Here is a 25,738-nt window from a genome sequence, read left to right as displayed (position 1 = left end):
GATTATCAGAGGAGCAGTAAAAACTTATGCTAACATGGCAATTATATCTCCTTTACATTCCCACAGCCAACAGATATATTCATTTATTATTGTAAAATTCTACCTCTTTGTGGGGTTCCACCTTGTGTGGTAGGACCTGGGTATCAGACAGGAACTATTGTAACAGAACTTACTAGAACATAAGAAATGTTCTCATTCACATGAGGTTGTCTCATGGAACAAGACCCAACTACACTTCTTACAATTAAATGCAGGATTACTAATGCTTAAAACTGTTGTCTGAAAAACAATCACAGGGGATTCTACAAATTTTAAGTTCAAAATCCTAAGTAACCCAACTTGTGTATCCCTGTGGTCACAATGGACTTTCTATCCCATCTGCGAGAAACAGCTTATGCCATATTTACAATGGATTGAAACGTCTGCCACAAGAAAACTACATTTTTTCATTTTCAAATTTATCTTTTGCCCTTTCTATATTTTATCATAATTATTTTATTTTTTGTGTACATCCTTTTCTTCTCTGCTGCTTTTCAGGTTTTTGGGGTTTTGTGTGGGCTTTTGGTTTGTTTGTTTGTTTGCTTTCCCTGAAAAATTCTGCCTATTCCTCTTTACTCCTCTCCTTGGTTCTTTGCATTCCACTTTATTGTGCTAATCTATCCCATGATATGGTCCTCTTGTAATAGTACAGATAAGTTAACAGTGTTAGCAGCATAACTGTACTGAGTGTCCAGCAGAGCTGGACATTCTCAATGCTCACACTACCTTATGTGGTGGATTCCTGTACCATTAGTATTCAGATCATTATTATTCTACTCCAACTGTTTGTAAAGAAGCTGTGTTATGATATAGGGGACAAAATTCCAATCCAAAAGGGCAGAAAGAGGCCTGTGAAGCCACACTGTGTGAGGTACCTCTGCATGTTGTTTTGACTTAGAAGCAGGAGGGCTTCAACCTGTTTACAATTTCCTCATAACATACATGTGCAGGAATGTTCTGAATAATTTAAATTAACATTTGACAGAAAACTACTGAAAGCTACATCATTGCAGAGAAAGGGAGGGAAGAACATAAGAGACTCTAACACATTCCTTAACTTAAAGGAAGATCTCTCCTTACCTTGAGTGGGCTCTGCCTGGACAGTGAGCTGTTCCTGACTTGAAGATTCTCCAGCACCTGCTGAAGTTCCTTTACTTTCTTCTGTCCTCTCCTCATTGGCCTTTCCAGCCTCTTTTTCTGGTCTTTTCTTCTCACCCTCTGGCTTGACCTCTTTTTTGAGTGGCCGGATGTTGCCAGGAGAAGGAGGACGTGTCTGAGCAGAGGAAATTTTGGAGGAACCAGGTGGGGAAGTAATCTGCTTGGGTGTGCCAGGCAAAAAAGGCAAAGATTTTGACGCACGCCTGGGTAATCAAAGAGTGACAATGTTGGTTTCCACCTATATATCACTTCTACAACGACAGTAGCTAAAAATAAAACCATCTCTCTGTTTCTCTATCAAGCAGGACTGCTGGCACAACTGATTTAGTTTCATGCAAAATGCCTCTCTTTGCAGCTCCCCATATCTGTGAGCACTGAGCCCAGCCAGGAGGGAAGAAATCACATTTTCCTCCCCACTTCCCCTTCCTCAGAGAAACAGTAATATTTCTTTAAAAGTAGGACTGTCTTTCTTTTTTGCAGAGAGAAAACATCTACATAACCAAATAAGTTTGCACTGTTTCACATTTAACTAATAGAACAATCAGAGCTGCCTATAGCACATCTCCAGCTAAGCGTGTACTTGACTTACCAAACTGGAGAGGGAGCTGGTGATCTAGCTTTGGGGTTGGAAGTAAAATAACCTCCTTTAAAGTTGGCCGAGAAGCTGGATGACAAATAGTCTCTCTCCTTTTCTTTTTTGTCAGTCTACAACTCAGCAAACAAAAAGACAAAGTCAAGCCAGAGTTCACACAGCTAAAGAAAGCAAAGCAAGCTCAGTTAAGAATGAGGAGTTGGGGGCTGATGAAAAGCAGTCCTGAGTTAGTAGTTTCTACAGCTTGTTTAACAAGTTCATTAATATAGCTCCTGTAACCTGACACCATTTTTGTCAGTAAATACACAGTTGACAGCAAGAATCTTTCTTAATCGTTCTCTACTGTCCCAAGATGTAATGGGCTAATTTGCAGAGGTTTATTTTTACATCTTTGATCTTTGCTGATTGCCACAGAGCACCCTCCACTACTTCCCATATATCCAGGATTTTCTTGGAAGAAAGAGCAAAACGAGCCTCTGCCCTCAGCTCATACTTAGTCACAGTCTTCCCATATAGCACAAGTTTTTGTGTTCATGCTCACATGTGAATGCCACCGATGTCCTCAAAGATCTCAAATGTGGTACAAGAGTTATCCTATTCTTTTTTTCTTGGGTGATTTCACCATTAGTACATGGTACTAATCACATGGTAGTCATTTCCTTTTTCCTTCTTTATTTTTAAAAAATAAAATCTTACGTTGAGAAACATTTCTGTTACAGCTCTGGTCTGTATTAACAGAAGAAGGAATATATCAGAACTTAGGCATTTATGTACTTCCCCTATTTAGGTATAAATGAAAAAAATTATGGTTTTGAAACAATGAGCTCAGACTCCGGGAGTTGAAGAATGGGAATACTGGAGAGTATGCTCAGCTGCCACTCAGCCAATATGATGCAGAGGCTGCTACTCACCACCTCAGCTGGGGCTTAAACGCAACCCCTGCAGAAGGTGTATCATGATACTCTAGAGGCTCACTAGCTGAGAGCTCTGCAATGCTCATCCCCTGAACTGAAAACCAGGTTAACAACTGGAAAAGAAAGGCTGAAAACAACTTAATGAGCACATGATGCGCTGAGTTATCAAAGCATACACAACCAGAATAAATGCATTACAGTGAAAAAGAATTTTGGCTTGCTAGCGAGAACTCTCTATTGGATCTACTTTATTAGTACTGAAAGCAGACCATCAGAAAATTTTTCTTAATATCAATAAAGTAAAAAGCTGAATTCCTACAGAAGTTCACAGAAGAATAAAAGATTCTCCACACCATACAGGCTACTGAAAACAGCTCTTAACTTACTCATTTTATATTAACATTTTTACATCATCTCCTCCATTAAAAAGTAACAACCTCTCTTCTTTCTAATTTAGGAAAAAAAAAAAGCCAAAACCCAAACCACTTGCAACGAGAGAGACTCAAGAGGAAGAGGCATTAAACCAATAGGCCTGGAGATTGCAATGCACTATGCACATGCAATGAAATTTCTCTACAGATACATTCCAATGCTATGCCTGATCTGAAACTTCAGTATACTATCATCTGCCTGAAAGACTAAGTACTGGCTATGATTCATGCCATTTTGATTAACACTGCTTCCAACAAGGATGTCAATAGCAGCCATCAGGTTGAACTAAAACGCAAGCACCTCTTACACAATCATTTGCAGAAATGACTTCCACTCTTCTCACGTTCTGAACAAACTCAGGCGGTAGAGTACAAGGAAAAATATAAATGCTCAGGTTCAGTGAATGATATCTGAACTGGATGTGACTGCATCCCTTTGGCATGGAGCACAGTCAACATGAATTTGTTCTGCCTGCATCACACTGTTATGATTTTCCCGAAAAGCTCAGTTCAGTCATGGTACGGCTACAAAATCACTCAGAATGAAGAGGTGACCTGTGGAAAGCCTTGCTTACAAACCATGCTCCTGAACTAACCTCTTCCTTCTCAATGAGGAAAAGTTTACTAGTCTGGTCTCCTAAGAAAGTACAGATGAAGGGATAGTGCTCTGTGTGCTTGTGTATAGAGACGTGTGAGTGCATGCATTCCCCTTTCTTTATTCTAGAGGCTCAGATGAATTTTTTAGAGGTCTCAGAAGATAGGAAATTCTGCAAGCTTTGTGAAACCAGGTTGCTGGGAAAAGTAGGTTCCCCAGTGAGGGAAAAGTTGCAACACCACCTTGGGCCTTAAAAACACAGCAAAGAATCCAGTTAAGTACAGGGCACACTCACTGTGACTGCCTCTGCGCCTCATGAGAAGCTAAGGCATCTGCTCTGCAAACATGGGTGTTTGGAAAACATTGGTGTTTTCCCACATGGATTCTTTGGTGCATAATCAGACTGTGTCACCACATAACATAGCATGTTTCAGTTAAAATCCAGCCAACTATGACCCAAACTGGAGGGGATGTGAACAGCGATGAGGGGAGTAAGTATCCCTGCAGCTGTTCCAGTGCTACAAGCAATGCAATGAGGTGGTCATGGCATGAGACACTAAGCTCATGTAGAGTTGGCAGACTTACCCCTGGAAGGTGTGTTGTTGTTCTCCTACGTCCAACGGCATCAGTAGAAGCGTAAAGCTTTGCTCGGTCTCCTGAATTCCTAAAGTTCATGGCCTTGTAGGACAGAGGACTGATGGGGCTGCAAGATGCTGAACGGGGACAAACGGGGATAACTACGGTGTTGGTTGGTTTTGTTATTTATTAGTTTTAATAACAGAGTTGCATTGGAGAATGACAGAGGAAAGCCAGCAGGAACAGAAACAACAGAGAAAGACAGAAAAGAGAGAAGATATTAATACATAGAGAAATGACTAATTCTTAAGTCAGAACCATCATTTGATATGTTAGCTTGGCCACACATGCAGTAATGATAGAATTTCAGTAAGTGTTCATGTATTTTTCCATTTGTAAACTAATAATTTCCTTTAAAAAAAATTAAGAAGTATGCCACAATACTGAGTAGTAGACAGTAATGATGTTTTCCTGTCAAGTTTTTATACAACTGATGGTTCTGAAAAAGCAGTGGAAACAATGGCTGGTCTAACTGATTAGCTTAGTAGATGCATTGAAATGAGTTTCAATTACATTCAGAATAGAAAACAATCAAACTAAAATCAGAATGCCTATTAATTGCATTGGAAGTGAAGAAAAATTAAAGGAGACATCCACACAAAGATCAAAACACATTAACAATACAAAACAGTTTCACCTAGGAAATCAATGAAATCGCTGTCTACGATTTTTAGCAAGTGATGTGCTTTTAAAAATCCTTCTTTTTACAAATATTTTAGCCCATCATATTTCTTGATAATGCTAGAATAACAACTGACTCAAATACATTCTCAACAGCCAACTATTTTACACATTAAAAAAAGCAGGTTCACAACAACAAATCAACTTGGAAGTCAGTATTTGAGTAACCAGGATGGCAGTTTTTGTTGGTTGCACAAGGAAAAAGACTATGACCAAAAGATCACCTGACAATAGCAGGTGTCAGATATACAGTATTTTGAGTATTTCTTCAAAGAGAATTGTAACACTTCAAAACATATCATGGGGAACTTCTTGCAGCAAAGTGTTCTTGGACTTTCTCTTGATTTAACTGAAGGAGAAGGTTGGGAAAAACTATGTTATTACTGCAGAGTTTTATTTGTGTGCTCCTGTTAGTCTCTCCTAGTCATTTAATAGAATTTTAGCATAACTATTATCCAGCATGTTACTTGAAGAAAAAAATAGGGCCTCTCGTATATCTTCCCTACTCTTTTTGTTTTTCCAAGTAAGAGAAATTTACATCCTCAGTTTCTGTGGTAAAAACAAATCAATATTTCTTGCCTGTAGATCCCTCTGAGCCCACTTGAAAGAATGCAGTTCCACATACAGTTAATTCTTCCAGTCTTACAACAGTACAGCTGCTGTTACAGGAAGAGCTCATAGAATTAACAGTACTAATGCTGCAAATTCTCCTACACCAGGAGATTAACGTTAGGAATAAAGAGGGTCTCATGTAAGTGTTACAGCAATGGCACTCATGCTTGCCTTATACTTTATAGGGATTTATGTTTAATAAGGTATTATGACTGACTTTAAAACAAGCAAGAAACAAAAAACCGGGCATTTTCGTTTGTGTTTTTGTTTTGGTTGAGGTTATCTAAACCAAATCGGAGGCAGTGGCATAATATAAGTTTTACAGAGGTTCTAATTCATGGGGTTCCCTCTCTGTGATTCAATTCCCTTTCTCCATGCTGATTATCTGAAGTTACCACCACGGATGACATTTGCAAGAATTAAAAGACAAGCAGTTCATTTTCATTTGCGATGTTGCCAAACAATGTTTTAGGAAGTACTCCCAGTGATTCATATACTAACAGGATTACATCTATTCAGAGGAGCTTTATGAGAGCTATTTAAAAAATATTTTGGTCTGGGAGGATTTATTTAAAAAAAAGATCCAGATGTGCTCTTTTGCTGGATGTCCCTAATAGCTCACTTAAAATTTAGGACGTGAACCCATATTTAATCCAGTTTGTACTTTTTTGCATTGTAATTTATCTTTACAGCCAAAGGGCAGGGTAATTCCCTAGAGAATAATGGCAGGCTGGGATGAGCGGAGTGCTCAGAGCACATCTGTGAGCCATTGCCATCACCTGATCATTAACCTCCAGGAAGCATCCTGCATGAAGGGGCTGCAGGATAAGACCTGCAATAATAGCTGGAAAACAATAAGTGGATGGATTATTCTTCTGGGTGGTACAGTTCCAGTTAGCACAGGGAAGGTATTTCATGGAATTGCCTTAGACTGACAAACCAGTCTTTCCTGATATTTGTAGTCTTTCTCAATATTCCACTCGGTTTAGAGCTTATTGTGCAAAATAAACAGCAGCAGTCATGAAAAGCTTCACACTTGCTCTAGTAAAGTAACCACTTACAAATTTAAGACACTAACTTCTCAACTATTCCCTAATGAAGAGCTGAATTTCCAATATCCTCCTTGGTAGATTACATTAAATATTAATTTTACAAGGTATTATTTGTGAAGAGTGAAAAGGAATTTTGCACTTGTTAATTCCCCTACTTGCAGAATATCATCCACATTTTTGCTCCTACAGCACTACCCCTGTGGAAATGTACTACAGCCTAATTAGTTATAAGAGTTCTTAAGTGAAAGCTTCTTTAAAAGTAATCTTAGCAGATCTCTATTCCTTCTTACCTTCTATGTTCTTTAATTAGAATCAAAATCCTGTCCACATCAGACAAGAAAGACCTGCCTAGACATACACATTCAGCATGTCCAGCAATATATTCTTGTAAAGGTAAAGTCCCCAGTGGATGATTATAAAACATCCTATGATAAAAGAAGAGGCAGCAGTCACCTGTCTAAAATACATGATAAGCAACTATGCCCCGGTTGTCTTTGGAATACAGTTTTGCTTGGGCTTTCAGTTACCACCTAGGAATATCATCACATTTCTGCATGTTAATTTTCCCCTCAGTGAGTACATCAGGGAGCTGTTCTGGGGTTGGCAGAGAGCTTTAAAATTATTATAACCTGACTAAACCCGCACATTTAAGTTCACATGTATTAAATGCACAGTAACCAGGGCCTATCTTTATACAAGTCTAACTTGTTCCCTGTGGGAAGTGCTCTGGGGTGGGGTGAAACTCCTTTGCAGCAAGCAGCTCACAGCCTTAGCAGTGGATGTGCTGAATCAGCTGTTTACAAGATCGTGTGCATTTCCTTAAACAGCCATGGACACTGTGATGTTGTTGCCCTGCATGTTTTGTGTTCATTTATTGCACTGATGAAGAGGCAAAACAAATTAAGAAAGAGGGGGTAGGAGAAAGAGGCATAGCAAACAACTGTACAAACAAGCTTTCATGCAAACTAATTGTGGACATTCAACCTCACTCTGGGGTGCCACCATACACTCATAATTAGATCAATGACTTTACAACATCCATCAGGGAAGCTGGAAAAAAGTGTCTGAGACATGAAGCCTCTGTTCTTAAAGGATTACCTGCATCTCCAGACAATGCAGCTGTGCTTTTACTTCGGGCCAGGAATGAGTGAGTGGGCGTCAGGAGCCTGCTAACAATGCTGCTCTCCCATGGACTGAGCTGAAGACGGCGAGCTGAATGTGCACCATACAAGCAAGATGTTAGATCAAACACTTCACAAATAATTACATGCTAGAGCAGTATTAGTACTATTTCCTCACTACTGCATACCATCAAAATCTTAAAACTGTCCTTCAGAGATCAAAAGCATACAATAGTTCAGTGGTTTGCATTTTATTATTACACCATTTCAGCAGAAGAATTCCTATAGAAGCACATATATCTGAACATTTAATTTTTCCTACTGCCTGTGGCATTATGGCAACTTGTTATCAAATTAATACTGATATTTTGCACATACATCACATTCCATATTAGGAACAACTAATATGTAGACTCCCAAATATAGATTTCAGAGATGTTTACGTCCCAAACTCTTTCTACATAGAAGTCTTCTAGTTACAGTAAAACACCTTCCAAAGTCTGCCAACCTAGCTAGAAAAAACAAAGGTTGCTTACTACTATACAAAGAATTGTGTCAGAGGTTTTATCAAAGCATTGCAAAAGGACAGCGCACCTCAACTGCAGACACAAAACTCATCAGCTACAGTTGTCTCAGTAATACATGAAGCCACAGAATACAGTAAATACATTTCATCATTATTTCTCTCAAAATATCCTGCCAATGACCACTTTCCATGTAGAACAGTAAACAAGAGTCAACTTTATGCATTGTTAGTCTGTTGTGAAAACACACTACATGTTGACCTCACTGTAATCACTCCCTTGCTTTGCTTTTCCCATTATTGTGTAATGCAAATTTAGCTAGTCAATATATTCCTTTTGTCTTGTAATGTTTCTTTACTTATTTTACTTAATTACTATGTAAATGTTTATCATGGTGAAGCAGTAACCAAAAGAGCCCTATAAATTACTTTCTGTATTGAATTAAATATTTCCTTGATACTCCAATGCAACAAATTGTATTATAATGGGCATTGCAAACCAAAACATTCAACCAGTTCCCAAAGCAGTTCATTATGGTAAGCTTTCACTATTGCAATAATCTTGATGTTTCAAGTGAAATCAGGTCTTCTTACATCTCATGACTCATTTGGCTTAGTTTGGTGTTTGCAGCTTGAATTTATGAGGCTCAGTCTCTAAAAGTCATTGAAGTGACTGGCTGTAATAAACTTGACATTAATTTGCATTTTTAAAGGTAGACATCCATCACTTTTAATAGCCATAAACTCTCAATCTGTCTTTAATCTACTCCATGCTGAGCACCATGAAAAGAGGGGCTGATCTCAATCTCATCCTATGAAAATATAATTGCTTAATCTGCCCTCAGTGCTGTTTTGCACTTCTCAAATCACTCCCTAAATTCTGCTAACTCAATAAGGGCATTACTATAGAAATATAGGACTCTCAAACACAGCAGGCTCTCTGCATAACTGTCCTTTTACACAATGTACTACTGCCAGAGCTTTTTGTGATTAATGGTTCCATTCTCCAATGGTACAGATCATAGAGACACACAAAATACCCTACAGAGACCTCCATTACAGCACACACATTATCATTAAGCTTGCAATTTAACAATGAAGAAAAAAATCACAGAACTACCATTAAACTGGATGCAATAATGGTAATGTCTTTGCTTCATCTCCAGGCACCGTGCTCAGTATGATCACTGTTTAAAGCTACTGTTGCAAGACAACAGATTCTTTTTTTGTGGTCTTTACTAGGTGAGGCTCACATGTATGAGTATGGATGAGTCTGGAGAAACTCTTCTATTATAGTTTAACAAAGATCATACAACTTCGGGAAGCAATCTGAAATTTTAGGCTAGTACATCAGTGCTATGTATACCATCCATTTCTTGGAGTTCATCTCTACAGCTGCAAATAGCTGATAAGTAAATGTAAATATGGCCCTGTGGGCCAGCCCTAGGCCTTATTTTACATAGGAGGCCCCAGAAGTGAAGTAGTCTCAAGGGGACACAGCTAAGAGACTGATGAATTAAAACTCTAAATTGCCATGTCTCACCTATCTCATATCCCTTGCCCTAAAGCTGAGTATGGTCTAATTCTCTTTGCCCCTAACACAGGGGAGTTTATATCCACATCACCTACTGGAAGCAATCATGTGTCCACAGCATCCAACCAAAGCACTTTGAGGCAGTGTTTGGGAGCAAGCTGGCTGATATGCACAACAGTGAGCTAAGAGACACCAACAAAAACTTTCTTCTCTATATAAGCAATAGGCCTGGTTCAGAGGTGTCAAACTAGTTTTAGCCAGGACCTTGGAGTGAAGTTTCCCTGAATCTCTGTAATGGGTTTAGCTTAGAGTTCATTTAGATACACCTTGGCTTTGTGGCAGATTTGGTCTTTCAAACCATCTGATAGACAAGGGGAAGCAGTATTTTTTGTTCTGATGCTGTGTTAAGCTATCACTCTTAGGGCTGTTTCCTAGAATTATAGAATGGTTTGGGTTGGAAGGGACCTTAAGGATCATCTAGTTCCAACCTCCCTCCCACAGGGAGGGACACGTTCCACTAGACCAAGTTGTTCAAAGTCCCACCCGGCCTGGCCTTGAACACTTCCAGCGACAGGGCATCCACAGCTTCTCTGGGCAACCTGTTCCACCTGTCTCACCACCCTTAAAGTGAAGATTTTCTTCCTAATATCTAATCCAAACCTAGTCTCTTTCATTTTGAAGCCATTACCCTTGGTCCTATCACTACATGCCCTTGTAAAAAGTCCCTCTCCAGCTCCCCTTTTGGGTACTGGAAGGCTGCTATAAAGTCTCCCTGGAGCCTTCTCTTCTCCAGGCTGAACAACCCCAACTCTCTCAGCCTTTATTGCTCCTTGTTTCCACACAGGAAGCACATTCATGATAGGGTTGCTGGTACGAGCAAGTATCCCCACACCCAGCCACATGCAGGTTATTTTTAACAGATTAAAGATCTTTATAACCTAATTTGTAACTAGAAAACACACAAAGTCACAGGGAGCTGGCAAAAGTGAATTGATTACAATCACCTGTATTTGTCTTTGGGATATACAACCTGAATGTTGGAAAATTGTCTTAGCAGCAGCAGAATAAATTGCAAGTAAGCAAACAGCAGCATCTGATTAGTTGCAGAACAGATGGGAGGCAGGGATTTAACAGGCCTGCTGATGAGCACCACAAAGGAGACTCTCATTGATAAATATGGTGTTTGCTTATACAGAGACACAAATACGACGAGGAGTAAATGGGAGAAAACTGCTCTTTCAACAGGAAACAATACTGGAGTCCTTGAATGTCTTCAATAAAGGTTGCAGAAAAATGTGATACAGTGATTGAGACCATCTGCTTGAAAGAAAAATCACTGCAGGGAGGGAATCAAGTATGGTGCAAGTTTTGCAAAACTAAAAGTGTGTAACTCATATCTCATCTAAAGTCTTATCCTCTCGCTAAGCTCTCCTTAAAGAGCACAATTACCAAAACGTATTGGTCAATAAACAGTTTTCTCCACTTGAATGTGTGCATTCATGTTTTCTTACAGTTTCAACTACTCACTAACTACAACAACATAATAGAAAAACGAGAAGCCTGTTCTAGCTGCCCAACTGTACAACTGTGATAAAGAGCTATATAGCAATCCTATACTTGAAAAGGCAATTAGTTAATGAAAACTTTTGTCTTTTGCTGTGCCAAAAAAATAAAACTGTCCTTCAAATGATAAAAAGGTGCTGCTTAACAGATGACAAGTTCTGGTTGGCAGCTACAAGCCACTTACTAGGTAAGCTTATCATCCTCATCTCTAGCTTGCTGTTTTGCAGGTAGGAGTATGTATTACCAACAGTGTGATTGGGTGCCCTCTGGAAGGTGAAATGGTGAGCAGACAGTTAGAGCCTTCCTTTAAGCACCTTAAGAAGCTGAAGTCACTGGAGAGATCAGTGGCAATGGCTCAACTAGATTTAAGAATCTGACTTCGCACAAGGAAGAGCATTTATAGCATTTGAATTTACTTTCTGTCTTGGAGTCTGTGAAAGTCACAAGGGGCTCCTGAAGAGTTCTGTGCTGTTTTAATGAAAATGCCAAGCAAAGAATGCCTCGACATTTTGACATATAGCCATCACTTCCATATTCCTTCTCTTTCCCCACCGCTAAACTGCGTAGTATTTAGTTTAACTTCTCCTGAAATGAGTGGCAGAAACTATAATGGAGTGGGTTACAATCCATAAGAGACTATCCTTTATACTTAATGCCTGCTGCTGTTCGCCTGTTCATATCACAAATATCCTTCATCAAAAAAGCATCCCCTGGCAAAGACCAGCAACCATCTGGAAAAAATATAACACCTGAAAAGCTAATAAAGTTTAAACTGACTGGATTTCAATATTTAGATCAAGAAATTATTGGTTTTGGAATAAATGATTTCCTAACGTATTTGGAATAAATGATTTCCTAACGTAATGCTGTATTTTTCACAAGTTACCAGAAGATACAACTAGGTTAGCCCACTAGGATGAACATGTCTCACCAAATCACCCAGATACACACGTTTGAGCATGCACTTAATTAAGACACACAAATAATGACATCAACCAAACAGTTTTGCAATACAACCAAAATTCCATTTTAAAAATTTGTTTTTAAAATGTGCATTTTTCTGGGTTGAAATGGGACAGAACTCATTCTCAGTAGAGGACAAAAAAATCCTTACCAAATACTTTTCTGTAAGGCTCTTTGCACAAGTTACACAAGAGAGATTCTTTTATAAAACTTTTAAGCTCAATGCTGCAATCTCGTAAATCCTCAGAACAGAGGCAGCAATTCAGCTATGTTAATTTTTAAAAGCTTGATGGTTTATCATTTTTGCACACTTGTAAACACCAAAAATGTACACTGAAATGAAGCAATCTCTGAAAAGTAACTAGACACAAAAAGTCAATAAACAGACAATATGAAGAACACCCACAATTCTTCGACAAAAATAAAAAAAAATGGTAATAAAATAACCAGAAATTTTAATAAAGTAACTGCTTGAAAGCTTCATGCTTCTTAGATATTCAAGAACTCCTACCAAAAAAGAAAGCAAAACAAAACAATGACAAAATGGTCTAATGTAAATAAAAGGTCACACATGATTGCATGCACTATGGAGTGATGCATTCTTTCAGTAGTTGTACCTCATTTACTAAAAACCTGACAGAAGCACTGCTTTTATAATTTGCTAAAGCAGGATTGTTTAGGTAAGTTCTCTTGTTTTAAAAAACAAGAATTATTTGATCTCACAGGAAAAAATGTTCAACCATTTACTTGTCACATTTGAAGTCTTTCCACTACCACTTAGATGAAGTACAGAAAATGACTTCAGAAGCTTGTTTTATGTGCAAAGTAATACATCAGTATAGAACATTCTTTCTTGCTTGCTGTTTTTTTTTCTTTGAAACTGTACCTCTGTCTGGAGAATTTAGTAATGTTGCAGATGAGGAGGAGAGCCGCTTGTTAATGACTGGATCAACATGTTTCGAAAGGTTCATTGTTGAAACAGACCGCCTGTCTCGATCTAAAACAAATGGAGATAATGCTAATTGACAGCCCACATGCAATAGTGCAAGTTCCTAGCTTGCTAGTGGGAGGAGGAAAACAGGACTAGGTCACTCTTGCTCTACCACAAGAACTTTCAGAACAGAATGGATTTCTCAGAAGACATTGCATAGGCGACTCAAAGACTGGGCACAAAACAATTTAAGATTCAAATGTGTAAAATGTTCTGTTCATTATCATTCAATGGGTTGCAATCTAAAGATTTTCAATATTCTCAGAAAAAGTTTGCTCATTACTTACAATAGAAAGCTTCAGGGAAGGACCAAGGTGCTTGGAAACTCAAAGTTATTCATTAAAAAAAACTTCAGCACCTCAATAAAAGGTGACATTTGAAAGGGCACTGTTAGTAGGCAGACAGTCAATATCATGACAGTGCAATGCTGGAAGATTAAGGGAAGACCAGTACACAAAGGAAGTGACAGTAAGCACAAAAGGAATTAAAAGATTTAGTTTAAAATCCCATAGTTACGTATAAGTTCTAAACTACCCACCACAGAGTAATTTTCAACCTGCTGAAAATGAAGTTGTAGTGCGTTAATCCAAACCAGCACACAGTTTAGCAGATTACAGAAAATCAATCTCTGTGGAAGGCACTTGTAATGCACATACATGACATATGTAACACTAAGACTTTATAATTTGCCTTTTTTTCTCTACACTTTAGAGCAGTATCACATAATTTGCCTGCACAACTGCTGCAGGCAGCATCTGCACCCTACTGAGGGGGTGATGGTTATTTCAAGAATAGAGATTGCACACACTTTGCATATATGTGTGTCACAGGAAGGTTGCTAGTGATAGCAAAAGGGGAGGAATGAGCTGAACAGGTCAGCTACGTCCTTTCTGTTCTCTTTCAGAGAAAAAAAAAGAAAAGAGCTACGTACCTCAACTACACATTCTCCATTGCAAATTTCCATTTGGAAATCTGACATTCAGAACATGCTGTGAGAGTCAATTCTGCTTTTGCTTACATTTTAGCATGTACTGTCCCTCAGCAAAGCATTCAACCATTCTGAAATGCAACGAGGCTTAAGCATATGTTTAACTGCTCTGCTGATTCATATTCTGTGTGTGCAAAAATATGTCTGCATACTCTTTTGGAAGAAGATACAAATTCAGGGCACTGACAAAATTAAGGATGATGTTGCTGAAATACTGTTTGCCATTGTTTATTTATGACAAGTACATCAACACTGTATTCACCTGTTCTGACCTAGTGGATTAGAGTATACACACTGTATACAAAAAAATTTTCACAGAAATACAGTATATGAAAAATACCTTAACTCTCCCCAGATCTATGAACTATATAGGATTCACCATAACTGGTTGGGCTGAAGACAGACTCTCCCCTACCCCATGTGATTATTTGTAACTGTGTCTAATGTTAGAATGACTTAGTGAGGGTATAAAACCGGCAGACTGGGTACTGGAAGAGGAATAAAACTCAGAAATGGGTTTTTAAAGGAGAAATGTAGATGTTGAAACTAAGAACAAGACCTCTGTAGGCTGGCATGCTTATCCCACGTTGATCTATGGGGTATACTGGAGAATGTTCTGTGTCAGTCAGTCATTACTGGAGACAGGATGCTCAGGCTTCCTGAGAACAGAACGATATTTCTGGGAATGGGATGGGGATTTTGATCTCATATTTAATTTCTCCCTGAGAAACTGTATAGTATATCAGTACAGCCATAAAGTTTTTGCATTTGGCATCTGAAGATGACAAATGACAATTTTAAAAATCATCTCTGTTAACTTGGCATGCTGACCTTTCTCGTGTCAATGAACCATATTTAAATGAATGCCATTCAGCATGAAGATTTGCATATAAGTGTTGGCAGTATGAATCCTATAAATATAGAATGGCCAAATGCAATCCATTGCCTAGAAAATTGCTGCTTTGTTCTTAAAAAAACCCCAGAAAACTCAGCAAAAGAAAAAATTAAAATACCCATGGGCAACATAACAGCCAATGCAGCTGGTTATGTGTCTGTGTTCATGTGCAAAATAATTGTAAATCCTGTGTGTATGCAGTATGCCAAAAGGGTTTTAGAAAATAACAAAATATTCAAATTGGGTCTCCTTAAATTCCAGTAGACAGAATATTATGCTTCATTTCAGTGAATTGTGCCAAATCTTTAGAGTCAGCCAGTAGTAACTCTCTAGAAAAAATAAATAATAATGAAAAAATCTGGTACTAACAACAGTTCTAATCTATCAGCATGATGTTAAACATGCATTGCAACTACATGAGAGTGGTTTAGTTACTGATGATCTCATTTCTTGGGAACTAGCTAAGGGTAAAGGAACAAAAAACCACAGCATTATGTACCAGGTTTTCTAGCACCACCCTGAGATCTGAAGTGGTGCTCCAGGCCTGCTAAATCGAGAAAGGTGAATGATGATTCAAAAAAATAACCTAGGGACAGAATGCAAGACAATGATTTTTCACAGAAAATAAAATAAAAATCAAATAAGTTATATAGAGTTAAGCAAAAAAGTAACCTATTATGAAAAATAACTGTTTATTGAACTTATACATGACAAAGATTTCAGAGCATTAGCATTTTTTTCTCAACTCTTTTTTTTCTTCCCTGATGAAAGGTTGGACACATTGAAATTAGAATAGGAAGAAAAGAACTTTAAGTACCACTTTCTGGTGGTAAATAAAGGAAAAGTTCTCTTTATGGGGGTTTGATTCATATTTGACAAGGCATATACACATTAATGATTGGCAGATTAGGTTAGAAAAGATAATTGGGGGAAAAAGCCAAATATAGCTAAAATTCACTTAACTTGCGGACTTCTATCTCCCAAAATATTTGTACAAGGCACAGATAGCTTATTACAAAGAACAACTTTTCTTCCTTCTGTCTATTTGAATCTCAGTATTTGGTCATTTCCACCAGACCTATTTTTTGAGGCATACAGCTAGCATTTGCCACAGCAGCTCATATCACAAGATTGACACAGCACAAGCACACCCACATATACACACACAAACAACAGCAAAGCAGTAGAAGCAAGAAGCTGTAGCAAGATAATTACGTAATTAGTCAACTCCTGAAACAAGCTTTAACTTTTGTTCAGATTTCTCCTTGTTATCTTTCTTCTACACAAGAATGTCAGAAACATGCCATTTTTAGCAATAATAAGATCAAGAGCAAACAATTGAAAACAACATACACAGAACCATTCTTCATTTTTAACAGAAGCAAAATAAGTTCCAGTTAATTGGCAGAGGAGGGAAACTGGCTAGCAAACCAAGCCTCCCTCTTTACCTGGGTTATTAATGCGGTTATGTAGTGCTCCTCCCCAGGACCATCTGTTTTGCTTTTGTTTTGGCTTCTGGCTTCTCTCCATTGTGCGACGTACAACAGCTTCATGTCGTTCCTTAAGTACAACAGGATAATACATTTGGATACTACTGGGTTTTTAACTTCATCTTCTCATCAAACACTGCTACCATCCATCCCCGCAGACAGAACCAAGCAGGCATTGTTTAAGCTTATGTGCTGCCTACTAAGACACACATCAGACCAGGATTAAGCAGCAATTAATCCATAAATAAGTTAGAATCTGAAAATTAAGTGAATTTTTGAAAAGGTAATATCTGTTTGAGACCTGCAGAACTACAGAGAAAAAACAGTGGCCCTGTTATGGCAGCCATTACACAAACACACCCTAGTGCTACTTTCCACCTACTAAATACTAAAACAGCATGAGAGAGAAGAAACAAAAAAACTCATAAGGATGAGCTGACTTTCACAGGATCACACTGCACATAGTTCCCAGATTAATTGAGATAATTCAGCCAAGAGCATATTTTGTTACCCACTCAATATGCAGCTACTGTTGTACTGAATGGCTAGGAATTAACACATAACCATACAAACCTGTCCCAATTTGTGTTTTTCTGTGTAAGTGCGTGCAGTTCCATACACTAATCTAGGCATGCACAGCTTCACTGCATTTGACTCATAACAGGCACTTAAAGAAGCAGTATTTGTGCAAGTAAGACTTAAAATCCTTTTGCACACTCTGTCATACTGGCCATGGCTCATGTTGCATTCTTTATATCAACTCCTACAGAAGAAGTTTGATAGTACTGTATTTTACAGTAAAAGCAAGTTGAAAAGTGTTTTCATGACATTTATTCTCACCTTATCTTCTTCTATTCTCTGCCTTCGCTTTTCCTCTACGGCAGCTCGCCTTCTCTCTTCCTTCAGTCTCTGCTCTTCCAGCTTCTTTCTGCGTTCCTCTAGATGTTTTTCATAATGTTGCCGGGCTCTCTCTTCTCTTTCTAACCAGATGGATTCTCTTGCAGCTGTTAAAAAATCAGAAATAAAAGGATTGGCATGCTATATGCAACGTACTCTTAAACGCTTTTTGAATAACCAAGCTAAATGGAAAAACTTCTGAATGAATGAAAAAACTTTGGAACTAATTTTCTTCAGACATACATAATTTCCTAATCTCTCCTCTCTCCACTAAAATGGCCACACATCCATTTCATTTAATCTCAATTTACATATTGTGAATTACCAACAGTTAAATTATTGAGCATATAGTTTCTGAGTGGAAAAAAGGATTTTTTGTAATTTAAAATATCTAAATACTAAAGTCAGGTTTATGTGAACAAACTTCTGTTGTAAAAGGCACGATAATGCTCTGTAATATTTTACTGGAAAAAAGAAAAAATGAAAAGAAAGATAAAACTATGATCACTTTCACCTTTACTGATCAATACAGATTCCTTATGATAGAAGTGGTTGGGATGACAATTCTAGCATCCGGACTGTTATCTGTATCAACAGAAGGAAAGAACTTACCCACCAAAAAAGCCAGTCTAAAGGTGAACTTTAATTTCTCACATAACTCCACTGCTGCACAGCTCTGAACATGTTTCAGAAGAGCTAATCCAGACAAATCATGATGCACTAAATAAGACAAATTTTGCTCCCCATCAGGGTCTGAATTTCCATGAAGGTATTATCATGGCCTCAAACTTTAGTCCACGGGAAACTAATAACATATGATGCTCTGGATCTCTCCCCATTGCTGTCTTGAAATCTTTGGGTCCTAGAAATTTATTTGTTCTAAAAAAATGTGGTACTTGGTTTTTCTAAAATCCCAGCCATTTGATACCTCTGGATCTTTGTGAACTGATAGGTGAGAGTGCAGAAAGAAATGCACGTGATGATCACAAGACAAGTATCTCTGAGAACCACATTATAAAACCTTAACACAGCAGAAACACGCAACCATGACAACAGCGTCAAAAAGCTTTTCAATTTCCAAGACCAGCAATGTAAGGAAGTTCTCTAACTAAGTCTGAGAGAGTTTTGGGATTTTTTAAATTAAATCTGAGGAAAAAAAGAGAAAGAAAGAAAAAAGAGCCTATTTTTAAAACCACATACTCTATAACAACAACTTCAGCCTGCAATTAGAAGAGAGATTTGTGCTGTTTGACACAACCACTACCAAAGCCAAAACACCCAAATGCTTTTACATGTCCAGAGCAGACATTGCAATCACTTTTTATAATGCTACGACTCATCACTACCATATTGCTCTTTTGCACCTTCTTGCCTACTTAAATAAATCCCACCTCACTCATGGGACGATCCCAATCAATAAATAACTTGGATTCCACTTTAAACCACATGTACTTCCATACTCAATCTCGGCAAATTTCTACCCTAAGTAGATCAGTTCACACTGTAGAGTTATCTCCCTTAAGAAAATCCCTCTCTACCATTTCAGATGTCAAATACTTTGTTGACAAAAGCAGATAGCATGTTTAGCTTTGCTGTAGGATACAAACTGGGGACCCCTGGTGGCCTAGTGGTTAGCATGCAGGACTCTCACTGCTGCGACCACGGGTTCGAATCCCATGTCCCCCGGGCAGATGGTAGCTCGTTAGCCCTGTGAGGCCATCCATCTATGAGAAGGACACTCTAAACAAACCTACGTCCTAAGGACCTCACTGCCATTGTCCAAGCTTGCTTGGCCCCGGCAGATGAACCTTAGGATTAAAGGGTGGGCTCAGTTCAGCGCAGGCTGTGTCTCACCTAAAAAATCCATTGCGCAGGCTGGAAAGGTAAAAAGACCTTTCCCCAAATCTTCGTTCGCGAAGACTGGCCATTATTATTATTAGGATACAAACTAGCGGAGATGTTTGTTGAGCAGCTACATCCAACCTTAAGACACCCTCATGGTAAGAAGGGTGAAAGCTCAGCAAAATGTTTGCAGGAAATTTAACAATCATAGCTAGAATAATTACAGTGACAAGGAATGGTACAGTTGCTTAGATAATTAATAACAATAGGTGGGAAAAGTGACACCTGCAACTGTGAAATACTAATGCAACAGCCAGCAGAAGATTTCTAGAAATATTTTTCTATGCTAATTTAGTTAAGAGTGAGTTGAAGGAGAAATGTAAACCACAGACTAAGGCAGAAAATAGCAGAATATGGCAGAAAAATCAGCTTCCAGGACAACTAAAATCTGCAAAGGCTTCTTCTTGTCACTAAAGCCCTACCGTGTAACAAAATAGAGCCAGAACTGGTGTTCCAAATGGAAGGCTAATTTACAAAGCAGAAACATGCATCTTTTGCCCCTTCTTGGGATCCAAGAGCTCACCAAGAGAATGTATGGACAGAGAGGTGACTCTCACTATGGCCTACTTTTCTCCTGGAACTACATAAGCCCTTATGATCATAGAACTATAGAATGGTGTGGGACCTTAGAGATCATCTAGTTCCAATCCCCCTGTTGTGGACAGACACACCTTTCACTAGACCAGATTTCTCAGAGCTCTATCCAACCTGGCCTTGAACACTTCCAGGGGTGGGGCATCCACAACTTCTCTGGGCAACCTATGATGCCATCTTTCTATTGCCAAGGTACAGAGAAGCTGAGCAAAGGGCTCAGTTTGAGCTCACCTTTTTCAACAATTTGAGTTACATCGTGAACAGCTGAAGTATAATAAGATATGTCACCTCTGAGGTACCATCCTCTCTTTCTGGTTCTGACAGAACCACTGTCAGCCTGTCACCAGAAGGGCAGTGATTTTTGCAAAAGCTTGCTCTTCCTATTAGCTTCTACACAGTTGGACTGCAGAATAGTGTGAGCCCAAAGATAAGCAGCCACATCAGTGAATTGCACTGTTCATTCCACTCTACATGCATTTATCTTGTTTTCTTCAGCAAATGAGGATAATTTCCTCTAAAAGCAGCAACCCAGTTAATTTCAACCAACTACTTTATAAAAAAATTTAAAAATACTTGTTATCTTCAATACCATCTAAATACCACTTAAAAACTAGCAAAAGACATTTCTAAAGTGCTTCTGTTTATTGGGAAGAATAAAGAGTATCCTTAATCTTTGAATTCTAAACTGCAAACGTTCCATGGTAACTATTGCTTTCTCCTGAATATTTGATTAAAATAATTAAAATAATTGTTCATTTGTGCTAAACTGCGGTAATGTTAAATAACCATTAAATGCCATTCCTTGAGGATATTACTCTTGCCTGTTCTTTCCTTATAATTACTTCCTGTGAAGCTTGTTATCATCTCCAGAATTGTGTCCTATTTAAGTCTACTGTTTTGTTTAATTTCTGATGTGGAAATGTTTAGAGAGTTTGTTTCAGTTCTGTGGACAGTATTGCACAGATACAATACAGATGCAGAGCTTGTAACATTTCGACTTAATTTATTCTGACATGCAGAAACTGTAAAACTAGTCTTAATGTCCAGTCTATTATTTGTCTGTCTGTAGATATCGCAGAAATGGATCTTGGGGGAAACGAAATAAAAAAGAAAGAGAGAATCATTCACTGTCCTCCTCTTAAAAGGAAATTAGGAGTCTACTTCATTTATTGCAAGCAAAATTTGTATAATTTTATCTTTGTTAAAAGCTTTAGCTTCCCTAGTCAGGCATTCAAGAGAGGAATTAGATTGTTCCCTTATGCAACAAAAGTTTGCAATCTAAGTTAGACCTACCTTCACAAAGGAAATGCTCTAGACTCTTACAGTATCCTGTCACCATAGTGGTATATAAATGAATTAAAAAAACAAAACAAAAATCGAAACAAACCAACCTACCACACAAAAAAACCCAAACCTCAAAAAACCCCAGCGCACACACCGTGTTACGCAGACCCTGAACACACTATGTAACCAAAACAATGCAGTTGTTCAAAACTGGAATTCAATCAAACCATTTTCCAGAAGTTTTGAAGAATCCATTTTCTTTGAAAAAGCTAAGAGTATCTAAAAAGCATAATAGCATATACATATAATGAAAGCCCATCTAGTTGCAGCATGTTGGCTTTTACTTAATAGTCACTTACTTCCAGACTCTAATGATCATATCAAGACAAGCCACTACTATGAGCCACAAGACTTCCACAGATCCTACGATCTTTTGTGCTTGGAACCTGCTTACAATGGCAACCCAGCATGGAAAAGCTCTCTGTCCACCGAATTAATAAATTAAGAAAAGCAAAAAATAAAAACCCATCAGCTTTCTTAACTGATGTCACTGGAATATTAATTTGCCTATAAAAGACATGAAGATTGATTGTTCTTTCTGTTATTAATGTAGATAGTTAGACATTCTTGGGCATTGTTTGTGGTGATTTCCATAGGCTTCAGCAATCATGCTGTTTAGAAAAAGTAATGAAAATAGAATATCTGAACTTCTAAATTCAAGAAGAGAAAGGATGAAAACATTTTTATGTAAAAGAGTTAACTTTCACGTACACTCTTTACTGCTGAGAAGACAATCAGAATGCTGAACCTCTGGATAGAACACTAATATTCAGCTTTCTGCTCCTTATGGAAGGGATGATAACAATCACACTTTTGTGATAAGGCAAGACAGCTCAATAACAGAAACTCACATTAGTGATGGATTAACCAAGGCAAACAGAAGTGTTCACCTGGAATAAATCTAAACCAAAACAGATCTGATTCAAAACAAATACAAAAGCTACCTCTTTCCATCAACTTTAAGTTACAGGCAAAAGGCAGCAGAAAATATATATCCATCTGTTAACTTAAGGAAGGAACTACTTTTATGCTTGGACTAAGTATTTAACAAATACATGAAAATATGATTTATGATACATCTGTTTGCTGAAAAAAGTGTAATATCTATTTTCATGAACTTAATTTCTTCTGCAGATAGAGAAATAATCTTAGCTACTTTTAGACTTATTTTCAAGCATCAATTCCTATATTTTATCTTATTAGAGAATCAAAGGAGAATATCTGCTTTGTTTTCACTGCTTCCTATATGCACTATTGACATTCTTCTGTGAACTTAAGGACTCATTTTTTGACACGTACAAGGTAGATACATACACTGACATAAGTTAGTGTCCTTAGATATATGAGGATATCTTCAGGAAAAATAAGAAGTTTAAAATAACATCTTTTTATTTCATTCTCATGTCCCTATTTATGAATTTGCAGAAGCTTTTTTCCCCAGACAGAAATTAACAAAATGTATTCTAGGGTAAAAACTCTAAGTTTACTCAAGAGTTAAAAATGCCTGCTCTAAAGTAAAAAATTAGGGATATTAAGCTCTATTATGGATACACAGGAAGCTGTGTTTCATAGAGACACATACATTGAATGCTTTGCCGATAGAAGGAATCAGCAGATGAGCCCACAGGAAACCGAAGATACCTCTAAAAGGTCTGATCAACTTGAAAGAGCAGCTGATTTGCAGAATGTGGAAGGGGAAAATACCCACTTTTACGATGGCTTCTCCAGAAACTGCTAAGAGCTCTGCCTGATGCTGAGCCAACGCTGCACTCCAGTATGGGTATGGTCCAATAAAAAGGTTTTTCCTTGGGCCTGAGCCTTAAGAGCTTCATGATACTCCTCTCCCTTGTACCAACACATGCTGCCTAAGAACATGCAAGAATCACTCAAAGAAAGGCTGGTCGTCTTTCAGATAGCATGTGCATGCTGAAAGCTTAAATGCCATAGGAACTATTACATTGAAGGTGGAAAATACAAAGAAAAGTCACAGCCTGATCCTTCTTCTATCTCATTACTTAGTACAATCAATACATTTGAACAGAGTCGTGTGACACAAGGACGCAAAATCAGAGCATAAAACCAGGATTTAGAAATTGAGCCCTAGATGTGCTGTTAATAGGTTCTGCTTGTTTGCAAACTAGTAATGCTGGATTAGATTACAAAACAACATAATTAAGGTTATGTTTCTGACAGTTCTGAAGTGAATAACAGAGTAAAAGAAACCAAGGTCAATCACGAAAGAGACACTCTGATCTTAAGAGACATGTAAGACTTGAAACCAACCAATTTTACACTGGAATTAACTAATTTAACGTGGAAGATATTAGCTGCAAACCATGCATATTTCTTTTGTGGAAATAATCTTGTGGTTTCTTCCCCCAATCACACACACAGAGAGCCATTCTTTGCAGGGGTTTTAGGCTGTGAGGGAAAGGGAACGTGCTTTAAGTATCAAAGCCTTTATTTTCTGTTTATCCATGTGAAGCAAGGAAGGTGTTGCCAGATCCTCTTTTTCTGTCCCTTCTGCTGTCTCTTCACTTTAGTCCCTTTTTCTCTGCCTATATAAAGGCAGATCAGTCTAGCACCATACTTTCTCAGTCTGCCTTATGCATCCACCTTAGACAGACAGCTTATCTGAGTAAAGATCCTATAGTCTTTGTCAATCTTTCCAGCCTTTATATTTTCTAACTTTACGGCACTGACCTCGGCCATAGCTTTCTCCTCTGACCACTCTTTCACCTTTCCCCATTGCCAGCTCTGCACTGAAACTGTCATTGCCTCCTTGCTGCATTAGCAGTAAAATGGATCAGTGATGCTTTAACCATACCTAAAAATTACATTACACAGAAGTGGCTGACTGAATGAATTAGAAGGTGAACGTCAGAGCTGTAATTAAAGGTGAAGTTAATGTTAGATTCTCTAAGTCAACCTTTCCCCAGTAACCATGCTCTGAGGGACACTAATCACAGAAATATTTGGACTAGTCTTCCTTAAAAATTGTTTTCTTGTCTTATAAACCCTTTTGACATTCAAGTTCTTCAAGGAGATCCCAAAATTATTCATATGCTAGGATCAACAATTCCCAGTTTCTGTGGGGCTTCTTTCTATGGAAATGTTGGATGACGTTCTGTCCCCAACTGCCAGGGAAGAAAATACACCAGAAGAAATTTACTCACAGAAAATAATTGTAATTTTTATTAATGTGGTATTTTGCCAACGATCACTTTCAAATGGGAGAATAATCTCTACAATAATGTGATCTTTAAAATATTATTTTGACGGTTATGCATTTTAAGTATTAAGAATTTAGTGGATTTAGCCAACTTGAAACCGAGACATATTCTAAAAACTAAGATTAATAACTCTTCATTTAAGGAATGTGCAAAGTGAGAAGGCAGGATTACCATCTTTTGTTCCTAATGCCAGAAACTAAATGAGCCATGTGTCCTTGTCAGGATCACAACTGTGATAAAAAAAAAGGTTAGTTTTCAAGCAGGATTATTGTAGATAAAACATGAACAAATGTGAGACTTAAAACGGTTTTCCCAAGAATCAGGACTGAGATACTGCTAAGTAATAACAAGAAAACTCCAACAACCTCTTCTGTGCTAGGTCACTACCTAAGGTTACCAGAACAAAACTAATTTTAAAATTTCAGTTACTTTTCCTGTTGAAAAACACATTTTGATTTTTCTTTACAGCTATGGAGAACCAAGTCTACGCTAACAAATGGAACCAGAAACCAACTGGAATGGAACAACTTTGCCCTGTACTACTAGACTTCTACCCTCCAAAATGGCAACAGCACTTAATCAATAGGTGAGGAAAAGCCCATGGGCCTCCCCTGCCAATTCCCAAACTTTGTCAAGGAATCAGCAAGCAGACAGCTAGTTGGATGGAGCCAAAACTCTGCTAGGATCCATCATAACATTTTAACAGCAAGAACAATTAAGTTTTAGCACCACGGAATGCTCTTCAGCACTGTTTAATTTGGTAGTACTAATACAATCAATATGGTAGTTAAGGCCGAAAAAGCAGTAATTTTTATTAAAATTTTCCAGTTTGACCAGGTCATTGACCATGTTTGCCTTCACAAACATCCCAGTTCCAGCATGTGTACATCTCACAGCCCCCACTGTCAGAACACAGTCAGTAAGCCTCACACGTGTAAAGGAACTGTAGTGCCAAGCTGGAGCCAGAAATGTGACACGTCCCTTTACTCT

At 38.1% G+C, this 25,738-nt stretch overlaps 1 protein-coding gene across 14 annotated transcripts in view; it reads right to left on the bottom strand.

Annotated features, from left to right (window-relative positions):
* The window catches only part of MAP7 (microtubule associated protein 7), a 118,184-nt gene that overhangs the window by 17,989 nt on the left and 74,457 nt on the right, over positions 1-25,738 (bottom strand). For 7 of the 14 annotated variants that reach the window (XM_027690329.1, XM_027690314.1, XM_027690266.1 and 4 more), the window contains exons 4-11: positions 17,619-17,782; positions 16,737-16,848; positions 15,788-15,874; positions 13,301-13,411; positions 7,809-7,922; positions 4,315-4,466; positions 1,787-1,902; positions 1,120-1,400 (exon numbers count right to left, since the gene is read on the bottom strand). In XM_027690329.1, coding sequence (XP_027546130.1) covers positions 1,120-1,400; positions 1,787-1,902; positions 4,315-4,466; positions 7,809-7,922; positions 13,301-13,411; positions 15,788-15,874; positions 16,737-16,848; positions 17,619-17,782 — 1,137 coding nt within the window. The remainder of the gene's footprint in view (positions 1-1,119; positions 1,401-1,786; positions 1,903-4,314; positions 4,467-7,808; positions 7,923-13,300; positions 13,412-15,787; positions 15,875-16,736; positions 16,849-17,618; positions 17,783-25,738) is intronic. The other 7 variants (XM_027690320.1, XM_027690344.1, XM_027690352.1 and 4 more) reach the window with 4 other exon arrangements.

This window comes from Neopelma chrysocephalum, unplaced genomic scaffold, assembly GCF_003984885.1.
Source record: "Neopelma chrysocephalum unplaced genomic scaffold, ASM398488v2 Primary Assembly neopelma1_23, whole genome shotgun sequence".
Classification (NCBI taxonomy): domain Eukaryota; kingdom Metazoa; phylum Chordata; class Aves; order Passeriformes; family Pipridae; genus Neopelma; species Neopelma chrysocephalum.
This window is presented reverse-complemented; position numbering and strand designations above follow the sequence as displayed.